This window comes from Siphateles boraxobius, unplaced genomic scaffold (assembly GCF_051911475.1).
Source record: "Siphateles boraxobius isolate OS27281-9 unplaced genomic scaffold, OSU_SipBor_1 25, whole genome shotgun sequence".
Taxonomy (NCBI): Eukaryota; Metazoa; Chordata; class Actinopteri; order Cypriniformes; family Leuciscidae; genus Siphateles; species Siphateles boraxobius.
Genome location: NW_027508866.1, coordinates 8,528,034 through 8,542,954, shown reverse-complemented (window position 1 = coordinate 8,542,954; position 14,921 = coordinate 8,528,034). Strand labels below are relative to the sequence as shown.

The 14,921-nt window shown below is 37.0% G+C and overlaps 1 protein-coding gene across 1 annotated transcript in view; it reads left to right on the top strand.

The window, feature by feature from the left end:
- The first annotated feature begins 4,983 nt into the window (after positions 1-4,983).
- Positions 4,984-14,921, top strand: part of esama (endothelial cell adhesion molecule a) — a 45,623-nt gene continuing 35,685 nt past the window's right edge. The window contains exon 1 of the mRNA XM_077242399.1: positions 4,984-5,707. Coding sequence (XP_077098514.1) covers positions 5,638-5,707 — 70 coding nt within the window. The 5' untranslated portion in view covers positions 4,984-5,637. The remainder of the gene's footprint in view (positions 5,708-14,921) is intronic.

Here is a 14,921-nt window from a genome sequence, read left to right as displayed (position 1 = left end):
TACCAAGTGAAAGGGGTTTAACCCTCAGCTGCCAATCCCTCGGGTTTATATCTCTCCAGTAGTTGTTTGCTTTAGATTCTTTTTAAATATAGATAGTGAGGCTGATTGTTTTAAATTAGTATCCAGCTCATTCCATAATTGTGGGCCACTGTAGCATACACTAAACCTAGCACTTGTGAGGTTCCTACATTTACCTTTTAAGAGCAGCTTATGTCTAGTGTAGTGTGTGTGAAACGGTGTATATAACGGAATGAGCTCACACTATCTAATGTTTAACCTATTGACAACATTGTACATTGTGCATGCATTATGATAAAGGTTGCATTCAGGAAGCTTTAGTAAGCCATATCTATGGAAGAGAGCATTTGTATGAGAGTTACGTGTGGACCATGTAATAGCTCTTATGGCTTTCTTTTGTAATATCAATAGTTTCTCAGTATAAGTAGGGTAAGTATTATTCCAAATAATATTACAGTAACTCAAGTGAGGCTCAAATAAAGTCCTATACAGGGACAAGAGTACATCAAATGGGAGCACATGTCTCACTATAAAGAACAAACCCACAATTTTGGATAGTTTTTTAACCAACTCATTAATATGTTCCTTAAAATTTATAAAGTGATCTATATGTATTCCAAGAAATTTTATTGCATCCACTCTTTGAATAGCTCTACCATCTATGATTAAATTAATGTCACAATCACTGTACTTCTGGATACTAGATCGAAAAACAATATAAAATGTTTCACTAATGTTTAGAGATAGTTTGTTACATTTAAACCAGATATCTATTTCTACTAGTCTGTCATTTAAGAATTTTTCAAGATGATTCAAGCGTTTGTGGGATACAAACAGATTTGTATCATCTTTCTTTTACTGTCTATGGTATTTATGCGGGTTGATGTAAATGGTTGTCATTTTTGGAAAACGATGAAAACCTACTTAAAAAATGCTAGCTACTGTTAAACTAATTCGATGTAAATCAGACAGAAGCTGATTTAGTTAAGAAAATTGTGTTTAGGCTATGATGTAAATATCATTATATGTTGTATATGTTTTCTTAATGGTTATATATAGTATAATATCAATATTATATAGTAAGTAAGTAAGTAAGTAAGTAAGGTTTATTTCTATAGCACATTTACGTAAAACAGCTCGCACTGACCAAAGTGCTGTACATAGCGCAGTAGCAAGGGTAATAAAACAAAGTAAAATACAATTACAAATCAGTGATTTAGGCTAAATCCACATTACGAGACAACCACTTAATTATAAACCTAGCAGAATAAGACAATTAAGAAGCCGGGAAGGCCATAAGACAATTAAGATGCCGGGAAGGCCAATGTACAAAGGTGAGTTTTGAGCCTGGCTTTGGTAGGCCGGTTCCACAGCTGAGGCCCAGCAACAGAAAAGGCTCTGTCACCTTTTTTCTTAAGCCGGGACCGTGGGACCTGGAGGAGGCCTTCACTGGAGGATCTGAGGGACCTAGGAGCTACGTAGAATGATGGAGCTTCATAAATGCTGTTCATTGTTCATTTTTTGACATTGGGGTTTAAAGTGTTTTAATTCTACAATATATGGTGTAAAAAACGTCTGAGTGCTGCCATCTTCAGGTTGAACTGTGGCTACTGCGGTTGAATTTTCCTATTGGAAGTTGTGGTACACTCTGACAGTACCAGCTAACCACGCCCTTGCCTACAGAGAGATGCGTCTAAGGTCCAAGGTTGGTTGGAAATGATAGTCGGGTTGACGTCAGAACCCGACGTTGGTTTGACGTCAACCCGATTTTCTTTTTCAACCACAATACAACGTCTATCCAACGTTGGAGATTAACGTCAATCTGACTTGAAGGGCACTATTTACGTAAGGGGACAGCCATTTGGGTATCCGAAACCATTGTGGACGTTATTGTGTGCACTTTTTCAATCTCACATTCAATCCCACTACCGGAACTGTGTCCTAGAAATAAATTTGATATTGATATAAGAGTAGGCATGCAGGCACAGATTCAGAGGCATAAGGTACTGTAAGTATTACATACAACAATGCAACAATAATAAAACAATGCATTGACATTTACTTTTTACTTCTGATACTTAAGCACCTCTGTACTTTTAGTTAAGTAAAAATCGGTATTTACAACTTTTACTTGTAATGGAGTAATATTTGACCAGTAGGCCTAGTATCTGTACTTTCACTCAAGTAAGGAAGTTGTGTATATTGTCCACCTCTCTCTCTCTCTCTCTCTCTCTCTCTCTCTCTCTCTCTCTCTCTCTCTCTCTTTCTCTCTCTCTCTCTCTCTCTCTGTGTGTGTGTGTGTGTGTGTGTGTGTGTGTGTGTGTGTGTGTGTGTGTGTGTGTGTGTGTGTGTGTGTGTGTGTGTGTGTGTGTGTCTGCGTATGTTTGTGTGTGTGGAGAGAGAAAGAGAGAGACAATAATTGTTCTTATTTGTCCATCGTTTCTGATTTAAACCTTTTTTATGTATGTCTTGTAAAAATGATTCTTAATTTCAATGTGCTTCTTTCCTGGTAAAATAAAGGTTATAATGTCCTCATATACATATACTTATACATATAGGGTGATATCAGGTAAAATGGGCCATCAGGTAAAATGGGCCATTTAAGGTTTGTGGGTCCCAGCCCCTCTGGAATTTAGAGCCAATGACTGTAAATGATTTCAAACTGTTGTCATAACTGTGCTTGACAAGTAAGAGGTGATTTGATTAGTTTATGGTTGCTATGGTGGGCGGGGAATCAAGAATCAAAAAATTCAAATCAAGACTACACCAGAAAGATGCATGGTATAGCCTGGCATACCAAATCTAACTAAACTATTATAAGGAATATAAATATATAACAAATAAACATGCACATAAAAAGAATATGCATAATATCTGTCTTGATGGCATCATTCATAAATAATCTTGTTAGTTTGGTATATGAACATATTTTTTGAAAAAGTGATGTTTTTCTTGGTGGCCCAATTTACCTTAACCAACTAAGGTAAAATGGGCCACATGGTTTCAGCTAAAATGGGACATCATCTGTGTGTGTGTGTGTGTGTGTGTGTGTGTGTGTGTGTGTGTGTGTGTGTGTGTGTGTGTGTGTGTGTGTGTGTGTGTGTGTGTGTGTGTGTGTGTGTGTGTGTGTGTGTGTGTGTGTGTGTGTGTGTGTGTGTCTTTGTTTATATTACATTGCGGGGACCAAATGCCCCCACAAGGATAATAAAACCTGAGATCACCTACATTGTGTGGAGCAGCCAGCAGTCCCCAGGAGGGAAATGGTTTAATACATATACTAAACTTTGAATTTTGAAAATGTAAAAATGCATAAAGTTTTCTGAGATGGGCAGGTTTAGGGGCAGGATTAGTGTAAGGGGACAGAATATACAGTTTGTACAGTATAAAAACCATTATGCCTTTGGAGAGTCCCCACAAAGATAGTGAACCAGACACACACACACACACACACACACAAACAAACACCACTGACATCAGTTTACTGATGCTGTTCCAAAATGGCCTTTTTTAATTGCACATTTGAATATGTGGGTTTGCACCCAAAATGTTTTTTTAATGGCGCATATGAATATGTTAGTTTAATGCAGCTTAAATGTCATGTGGCTGTATAAGCAATTGTGTTTTAAAATTAATATTGAGGATAAATTAGCCAACTATTTCCCTTTGCAGTTTGACTTGCCCATTTTACCTAAACAACTGGCCCATTTTACCTGAAACTGCTCATGCAAAAAAAGTTGGCACAGCTGATGTTTCAAGAAATGTAGGGCCTAAATAATTATATTTTATTGCATAATTTCATCACAAAATTATCAAAAACAGTCATTATTAATCATAAAAACACATGGAAAAGGCATATATGTTATTGTATTATTGTCCCAAACGATTTACCAAAAAGTGGCCCAATTTATATTATTATATTATATTATATATTATACTATATTATATTATATTATATTATATTATATTATAGAATAACAATAAAAATAATTATTCACAAATAAAATAAAGTTAAATAAACGAGTCACTATACAAATGATTCATGTTCCCTATATAACTTTAAACAATGCAATTGTCAATTAAAATCCGTAATCCTCATGATTTTTCATGCTTATCTCCTGGTTGTTTATGGGTGAGCTATGTGTGGTCATAAATGATGATGATGGACCTTAATCACACTGCAGCTCATGTTCACGTCATTATCTGTTCTGTTTGCTTGTCTGGGAGCTGTGAGATGATTGTGGCTCTGAAATTGTTCTTGTGTGTAACTGTGTGACTAACAGCACTGCCCTTTGGTCTGACGTAGCTTTTACAGCTCTGAATCGGTCAGTTTTGCCTTGGGAATGGCCAATAGGACATGCTTTTGATGTGTTGTGTTTGTGTCTTTTTTAATAGTCGTTTATAGAATAAAAACGACCCTCTGTGTAAGGACATGTTATATTGTAGTTTAAACATCTGTTTATTCTATCCCATACACCCCAGCTCACCCTGTTCTTTGAATTTTGTCTGGATGCAGTTTTCCCGAGGTGGTCGAGCGCATTTAAGATATTAGCTTTGACTGCAAAACCACATGATCATGTCCGAGTGGCCCAGGGTGTAATCACAGAACTGAGCTCATCCGCCCCTAATGATCAAGCAGTCCGACTGCATCCACCTCAGCCCTGTTTCCATGGCAACATGCCATCCTAAAGAAACAGGAGTGAGGAGGTATTTACCTCCGAGGGCTGAGGCCACTGCACCGCCGTGACAAGCCCCACTCCCTGTCCTGTTGCATTATCATTTCAAGAGATATAAAGGAAATGCACAACATTAGTGCTTCTGTCCTGTCTTACTGAACAACACTAGAGCAGCCTGATAGTGTTTTTGTTGGTCTTCGGTCTTTTAAAGAGTTAAATGAAACCTGGACAGTCAACCTGGGTAACAGATACCATGTGACATGAACTGTGACTGCAGTCATAGTCATATATTAACCATAAGTATGTACATGAATCACTGATCTGTGAACATTATATAATGTTTTGATAGTGACTTGGTAGTGAAAGGGAAACAAATTGTAATGTAAAAGTAATAAAAGTGTGACTCATATTAGTTTTTAAAAACACAATAAACATTCTTATAATCATACATTAAATGGTATGATAAATAAATCTATCTATCTATGTTTTTTTTTTTTTTTTTTTTGTAGAATTCACCTGTAACAGAAGCGATGACGTGTCAGTGCACGCAGGGGGGCGTTGCGCGCGAGTGCAGGTGCATTCATCTCGGACTGAACTATAGTACTGCTAGTGTTCACCGCACTCTCGTTGGCTGTGTAGTGCGTAGAGAAACTCCCGCACTCTCTGAGAGAATTCATTGGGATATTCGCCGAGAAACAAACGGACACTTGTTCGGTCTCATACCACTGAATTCTGAGGAGTGAAATATGATTTCTAGCTTGGATGATGTAGTAGTGTCGGTCTTCTCACGGTGAACATCGCTGGTTCTGAGAAGAACACACAGTTTTAGCACACTTGAAAGAGCCCTAGGTCTTTGATTAGTTTGTAGATAACTGTTATCTACTTCACGCGCAGCAGTGTTAATACGGACGAGCGCGCGCAGAGCGGACACTTCACATGCTGAGCCATGGAGACGCTAACTGCAGCGAAACTTCACACCTGCTTGTCAATATTCACATTTCTCTGCTGTATTTCAGGTAGGCTGCTTCTAAACCACTATATGAACTGTTTCTGTGTGCGTTGGTTATGGAAATACTTCATGTTTTCACGAACTGTGTAACGTTAGTTCGCGGTTTCATTAAGGCTGTTTCCAGAGTCCAAAGAATAATAAAAAAACAACAACAACTAGGCTATAAGTCAACACTACAAGTCAACAGTATGATTAATACATTCTGTATATATTTATATTGTTATAAAAAAATCATGTAGCCTATAAAAGCCGATTTCTTGATTTTGTTGGCGGTATCCAGTCCAAATGTAAAAACTGTAAGCCATAAACTCGGTTTTGCACAGAATCAGAACATTGACCGGCAATGTAGGTTATTAAAGGCACCTGCTAGTTAAACTACATATTATAACAATGTTTATATATTATTTTATTTCTAATTAAATGTGTGTGTGTGTGTGCCTACTATATTTTGGGGACAAATTTTTACCCAGAAGTGACCAGAAACCTCCCCTTAGGGACGTCCTCATTTGTAAATCTGGTATAAAAATTAAGTAGCAAATTAAAGTAAAAAAACAAAAATGTAAATGTGCTGAAAGTTTGGTGTGATGGGTAGGGTTAGTGTAAGAGGATAGAATATACAGTCAAATAGAGTATAAAAACCATAACGTTTATGGAATGTCCCCATTTAGATAGCTAGTAAATGTTTGTGTATGTGTATTTTAATATTAATATAACATGTAATTAATATAGGCCTAATTTAAAATTTTCTTATTATTTTGCTTATTTTGTTATACTGTATTTTTCCTCCCTCTTAACTAGGTTAGTAAATTAACGTAACACATAATATTACTACCTGGTGTCGTGCATTAGTAAAGGTAAACCCTTGAGTCACATGCCCTTATAAAACACTGTTATCTAAACATTTCCATGAATAAGATAGTTTCATCCTGGGTGTGGTCATCTGCTGCTTACGGAATCATTTCACAAGCTGCTTTTCTGGGCAATAATGTAATTTTCTTTGAATTATTCTGTGTGAAGTATAAACAATTGACATTGTTTGGATCTGAGTGCCGTAGTAATACTGTAGAAGTTGTAAGGAACAGGATCTGACTTATGGGAGCACTGAGTACTTCTCATTGTTTTCTCATGCAAACATGCAGAACAACACATTGTTGCAGGTGCGTCCTCTTCTCTACAGTGCCTGGATATGAGGGAAGTGGGTGAAAATGAAATGGGTTAACAACAGCTCGGTATTTCCTTGTCTTGATTAGGTATAAAAAATGGACAGAACTTGATTAGTGTTGATGGTGGCAAGGCGAGTGAGGAATAGTGAAATTACTTGTATACTAATTGTCTGTAATACTGTAACTGCAGGAAAAGTTTGAACTGAATGTGAAATCTGCTGCAGGTCTCACATTTGTAGTGCAAACCAAGGATTTACTAAACCCGCTGGAATAAAATAGCTCAAAAAAATTCCATCGCCGGTTTCTGTGTTAAGCCCAGGTGGCAGGGATAAAATTAGTTCAGAAGAACATCATAAGTTACTGTAATCCTGCATTGCTTTGGTAGCGTGTACAAGTCAAAGCGTGGCTTTTGGTAAAAGCCCTTGTTGACCTTTTGGCGACACTGGTAAGAACAAAGTAATTTCATGGGTAATTCAAAAGGTTTTGTTTGTCCTGTCTTTATATTTAGATATAGAAGAACAAAGCAACAACTCCAAGTTCCAACAGAAACGACTGCTGCTGAAAACTTTATTGATTTAAAGTGTCCGAAAAAGTATTTGGCCACTAAGCCACACTTAAAATGTCTGAATGTCTTTGCATCAGATTACAATTTAACTATCTGTTAAATAATAATAAAAAGATTTTCATGTTTAATATGTTAAAAGAATAGATTTAATGTTTAAAATTAAGACAAAAAGTATTTGGACACTTTCATGTCCGTAATTAATGTGATTTCTACACCTTGTATGAAATTTAGAGGGACTGGCTTCAGAAATCCACTAAAACTCACTCTAAGAAATAATTTTATGTAGCTATTTGAAAGTATCAGAAAAGTTGGTTCTGAGAAATGCTTTTGCATCATTTGTTTGCAATTGCCATTTGGTTTGATATTTTTTCTAATGCAATTTCATTCATACATTAAAGTGTGACTGAAGTGTCCAAACACATTTTGGGCTCATTGCAGTTATAATTTTTCATTTTTGCCATGTTTGTTAGGGTTTGAGATGTGGTTTGTGTTGTGTATCAGGATGTCCCATATACGGAAGCGAGAGGAGTCCCTCTCTCAGTGCTGTGTCCCCAGAGGAACGTGCTCAGTGCGGTCTGGGGTCATGAGAAAACTAGTGGGCGACTTTCCCAACTCTCTTCTTGGCCTATTGACATTCTTGGAAATACACTTACACATGCGTAATGGCATCATAATCCATTTTTAAAAAGTCATGCCACATCCTATTGGAGAAGTGGTTTCACTTTATTTTGATGGTCCCTTTAACACATTCTGTTGACAGATGAGCAATGTTGCACCTACATGTCTACTAACTCTCATTAGAGTGTTAGTAGAGTATTAGTAGACTGGTAGGGTTAGAATAAGCTGACATGTAGTTGCAAAGTTACTTATAGTCAATAGAATGTTCAAAAGGGACCATAAAAATAAAGTGTTACCAGAGATGTTTTTACGTCACATAGCTTGTACAGTGATGATGTTGTAGAACAGTTGTACTTATTTATAGTAACTGAACCCACATACCACAATTTGTCCTTTGATGTGCCATTGTGTTGACAAAGCATGATAAAGTAAGAATAAATATTCCACTATTGCACACATAAATCTAGTTCACTATGTTCAGTATAGACCACTGGCCTAAATCATTATTAAGAAAAATAAATAAATCAATATATTTGAGTCAATTATTAATATTATTATTATTATTATTATTTATTAAATTGGATAAGATCATATAGTCCAAGTGCAGCTCAGAACACCAATGTGTGTCTGTCCATTTATCATTCAATTTATCTTGATGTGTTGTTGTGGCAGGCTGTCGGGCCGATGTATCGGTTTAGTCTATACTGAACTCATGCGGGGTGACGGTGTGTTGATGCTTTTACTCTGCTCTCTGTCTGGTCTAACAGGAATATGTGTAACAATTCATGACTTGAGACACTGAGGTCAGACGCAGAGACTCCTTCCTGTCATCTCTCAGGCACAGATTCTCACTCATATAATAATAATATCTTAGTGAGAGAAACAGAGTGTGATGCATTTCAGAGCCAACATATGTCTTATTCACTAGCAACCTACAGTCCAGTTTAACCAAGCCATGCATATTTAAATTAAGGCAAATTGCAATTTTTGGGAGTATCTTTGCACCATTTCCTAATTTGCATAATTCCTTTAGAAAACGTTGAAACAACACAGATAGCGCGTACAAATGAATGTCAGCTGGTGCAATTCATTCTTGAAGTTCCATTGTGTGTTGTTAAAAAGACTTGCAAATCGTTACATGAAACCAATTAATTTAAATAATATTCTGATTGGATATTGCATTCCTATTACCATCACAATATTGATTGTCCTTACCTTTCACTTAGCTTCTTCACCCTTGCTTTTGAAATTTTGATTTTCTTTTGATAACTTTGCATCAAAATTATTGATATGAAACTAAATGAATCCTGAAAATCTAGTTAATGCAACTCCGGCGAAGAGTAATCTTAGTGAGCTAGCTGAGCGCCTGTAGAGGAAGTGACAGAGTAATTACCACTGCTGAAATCCAGTGTAATCTCATATGGCCGGTTAGGAATCATCCAGTCCTGAAATGCAGTGAGAGCAACTTTCTGTCTGTCTGCCAGATCGTTCCTTTGTACCTGCAGTTCTCTGTTTGCACTGTCAGAAATGTTTTAACTTAAAACATTGACCTATATGGTAGCATCTAAAATTGTATTCTAGTGAAAAATATTATTTATATTGTATTATCATACAATATAGTACCTAGGATACAGTCATTTCTATGATTTTTTTTTGTATAAGTTGTGAGAATTGTTCTTTTGGTTGCATAAGCCTTGTGCCAAAACTTAAGTGTGCAGCATCCTAACCGTCATAGAACCTCTTACTTCAGTGACTTGGAACGCTCTACAGCAGCTCCATGCAACACACAAATAGTGCATACTGAATAGCACACGAGAGTAGTGCTTTCGGTACTGAGATTTAAACAAATGTGAAAATACCAGCATTTCGGCTCATATCCAAGTGTTCGAGTGTGGAAGCTAAATTAGTACCACGCTTTACTGCATGACATGTTAAACTTTGATTTAAGATGTTCAGACAGTCTCCTTGCTGTTTTTCTGACACATTCATAATCATTACTTTTGCCGGTGCGCGGTGGCAAGCTTTTTGTGAGCGTTTATGTGCATTATTATGGTTTAGTATTTTTCTGTAATGTAAAACAATGTTAGCAATGTTAAATTCTTTCTCAGCCCTGAAACTCTGACCAATTTTTGATGCCTAATTAAATGAATATCATTAATGTTCGACTAGTTGACTTATGGCTTAAGTGAACGACTACTAGTCGACTAAAAATCTTTAGTTGTGGGAAGCCGTAGAGACTGCAGATTGAGTGATCAAATGATTTCAAAAAAGGTTTGCTGTTAACATGTTGTTAGAGTATCACAATAAGGCACCATATCGGTATTGGCCAATATATGTTCATTTTTAATGTTATTGTTATTGACCCGATAAGAAAATTTGGCCGATATATTAAAGCCGATAAATAAGGTATTATTTCCTTTAGCTGAGCCACTTCAGATGAGCTTTTTTTCACCATGATGTTTTTGAATTGCTTAAAATATGATTGGAATCACTTCAAAAAGCAAAATACTATTAGGGGAGCTTGCAAGTCTGTCATGAGAACATAATTTTAATTGTGTGCTTGGTACATGGCTTTTAATGTTGAGACTTTTGTTTTTGTAAACAGGTTCTCAAAAATTCTATAAAAATTATTATATATAAAAAATGGTTTAAATTTATCGGCTATTATAACTGTTATCGGCTTTCAAATATAAAGTGTTATCGGTATCGTCCAAAATTTTCATATTGATGTATCCCTAATCACACTGTTAGCTCAACAAGTAAAAACACATACAGAAGCACTCACAAATATTGGGTAAAATAGTCCATATAAACTACACTAAACTGATTTAATTTATACTTCTCATTAATGAAAGAAATAATACATTTATTTATAATTATAATTGTTCTTGTTTCATTCACCATCTTGGATTTATTCTTCACAGAGCATATTGCAATGCATTCTGGGATTGGCTTTAATGTAAATATCTGTCTGTCTAGCCAGAGACTAGCAAGACAATGAGAAAAAAAAGATTTGTATTATTATGGAGAGAGAGAAAGGAAGAGGTTAGAGAAGGAATCAGAAGTAAGCTGTCACTGAGGTTATGCCCACCTGTCATCCCATCAGCCATTAGAGGACAGAAAGCGATACTTTACAGCTCATCAGCACAATATCAGCACAATTTCAGCTCGTGCGCGGGGGTAAAGCTTCAACCTCATTACTGTAAGAGAAAAACACACCCTGCACACAGTCATTTATAACCTTTGAGAACAGTCGTCTTCACATATAATTACACACTCGTTCTTCAGACATGAACTGAAGGGTCCTGAACTGGTGTTTACATTCTGGTGACTATAACAATAATTTTGCCGCAGCTCTCAAAGCTGTAATTATATACTCTCAGAGGGAGTGTTAGAATCACTGGCACACACCAGTGTTTTGGAGTGCTAAGACTTCATTATGTTAATGACAGCTCAGAGGTAAAGACCCTCTGTCTCGCTGGTTTTATCCTCCCATCGGGCTTTCACAGACAAGACGCATACACTGTCAGAGCTGTTTCACAATACTAACTATGAACTGAACAATAATTGAATTAGCATTTTAATTCTCCATTCCACTTCATGTGGTTTCCATCTCCATTCCATGATTTACAGGAAAGATGTTAATGTAATTCAATCAAGGGTGCCGGGAGAATGGGTTGTTCCTGAATAACACATTTAGTTTAGTCCAATGTGAGGTCCACAAATCCAAAGCAAACATTTTTTTTTTTTGGCCTCTAAAGTTGCAGTGACCGAATGGCCATTGCCCCACACAAGTAGTAATAGTTTAAATAGGGGGGATTGATCAGGGGGCCAAGCCTCAGGCACTGACCTCTTGTTTCATGCACTTTCATTAGCAGTGTGAAGGGTTAAATGCTCCAAAATGAGCTTACTATGTTTAGATCTAAACCTTATTGTTTAGCAGCCACACATCTTGTGCCAAGTCTGAGCAAACACAAAGGGAAATGAAGAAAATTTGCTTTGTTGTGGGGCAACAATCATGAATTTCATCAAAACACTCACTTAATGCATTTGCTAACCTGCAGTTTTATGGTGGGAAAATGTCTTCAATAAAGAGACCAACTTAACATTTTAATGTGTTTATTGGTAATGGTATTGTGATTAAATTTCAGGCTGTTGCTGCTCGGCTCTCTGTGACCGTCATTGACATTTTGTGAGTGTGTTTCTTTCCTCATTAGTGACTGATCATTACTGTCATTGATTTTCTCCCTTAAATCCTTTAGTAATTAAGGTGGATCCTCTTTGGCTCATTATGGAGTTATTTTTGGCTGTCATTTGCAGAAGTTGCATTGTTTCGGTTTGAAAATGTTGTTCGTATTCGTTCTATGTGCCTGCTAGGGCTGTGGCTGTTTCGATAATATAGTAATTCATAATTTTTAATTATTTTTTTATTTTTATTATTAGTATAAGTGTTTGTATAATATACACATTATAACAAACGTTTGTGTGAATGTATACACGTGTACATAGACATTTCTTATTTACAATGTGTCTTTGCCTTGATTATAATAGGAGTTCTAGTGTGGTTGCAGCACTTGCATACCGTGTATATTAAGTGTTACACCATCTAAATTGGAAGCGAGTGACATCTTAGCGAATCCACAGGTGATTTTTTTTAGCAGTGATTTTTGAGCCACACAGAAATGTGAAACACAAAACACTCATTTGTGGATCAGGCTTCTTAAAACTCAGTTATTAGAAAAAGATGTTTTTACTGAAATGTCTAAAAAATAATTAAAAATCTCTAATTTGCCATTGCATTTATGTGCATTTAATTTCTTAATTGCACAGCTCTACAGTCTGCTCTTAATGCAAGACATAACAGATATTTGAATGTGCCCCTGCTTTTATTTCTTGAAATCGATGCATATAGACTATTTCAATGATAATTTTTGATAATTTTATCCTCCTAAGAAAGCCCTGGGGTGATGCTGCATCTCTGCGGTATATATCGAGCTAATATCTCACACACTGCTGCTCCCATCAGCTACATCAAGCATGTAGATTTGAACCAGGGTAAGGCAGTATGCATTAGTACATGCAGGGACATGCATGTCGTGTGTGTGCATTTGAGATGGTGTAGATAAATCAGCGACCCAAAATCATGTCTACGTTCAAAGTTGGATCTCTATTTGACACCTGATCGCAATGTGAAAACATCTTCTATCCCAGAATGCTTTGCTCAATTCTGAAGTCTTGCAGTGTGTGAATTACAGCACGCCTGAGGCCATCGGTATTCCATCCAGTCCAAATTCTCACATCTACTCCAGTAGATCCCAGAATTTTCAGTTAAGCCCAGGTTTTCGATTGTCACTCACCCGACTTTGCATCAAATTTAATATTTTTATTTCCCCTGTATGTTGTAACATGTTCCTCTGAGCTCGAGCACAGATAATTTTCTCGATGTTCTGCCACCGCAATCTCTGGAGTAATTTTTTTTTTTCACTTTATCTTTCCCCCCATCCATTTTAATCCTAATTTATACAGGCAGCACTCCGTGCATCCCTCCATTCCCAGTTTGCTCTTGACATTTGTGGAAACACTTATGGAAATAATAGCCCAGGGTTCCCCAACAGAGCGTCACTTTTAAAAAACACATTAAAGTGAGTGAGAGAGATGTCCTGTTCTCACTCTGTGCCCAATCCATTTCTGGCAGTCCCTGTCATTAGCCATTCATTCCCACTCACCACTCAGAAATAATCAGTACAGGAGGCGCACCAGGGAGTTCATCTTCTCCCCATCAGTGTAAAAATAGCCGGAGCTGTCAGGAGCAGGCCTGCTTTTCCCCTCCACTATCGATAATTCAGGCTCCTAATTACTGTGTGATACATAATTGAGCACTTGATGGAAACCTGTGAATGTTCATTTAAACAGTTTCACCTTTAAACCTGCTGCTTCTCACAACGACAGCCTTCGAGAGGTTCTGAACACTAATGAGATTGGGAATGATTGAGAGTGAAGCATTTCTCTGAGATTTATGGAATTCTTCCAAAAGTAAAAATACCAATCAGCATACATTGTTCAGGAATGGTTTGAGGAACATGATGAAGAGTTCAGGAGTTGCCCTGTTCTCCAAATTCCCCAGATCTCAGTCCAATTGAGCAAGTTCGATCCACGGCGGTTCCACCTTGCAACCTACAGGACTTGAAGGACCTGCTGCTAATGTCTTGGTGCCATTTACCACAGGACACATTCAGGGGTCTTTTAGAGTCCATGCCTCGGTGGGTCAGAGATGTTTTGGAAGCATGCGGAGGACTAACAGCATAAATAGGCAGATGGTCATAATGTTTTGGATCATCGTAGATGTATAGTACGGAAATGATGTATCAGCTTATCTGGACTGCAGCTATCCATTTTAAGTTACACAATAGCCAGTTGCTGATAATTGTTAGATGAATTATGAATTTTAATTGTTCATTACAGTCAAGATGTCTAGTATACAATTAAAACTGAATGCTGGCAGTCTTTTGGGAACAAATATTCTCTGGGGTCAGTGGGCAATTGAAAGAAGACTCTTTCTATGATAAATGGATGTGTTGTAATAGATCGAGCAGAGGATGTGAGGAACTACCAGCAGGCAATGACTGGATCAGAGAGTATTGAAGTGAGGTGCCTATTAAAAACAAAGATTCTGAGCGCCAGATTTGACTGTATAATCGAGCCTGCGAGGATTAGGGTTGGATTATCCAACATTGCGAAGAATCAGCAAATTAGCTAGTGGGTTTAATCCGAGAATAGGACACGCACAGAATAAGCACAGATACTGTTTGAGTGTGTGTGTGGAGGGAATACTCAATAAAATACGTTCTAAAAATTTGACTAGCTGATATGACATT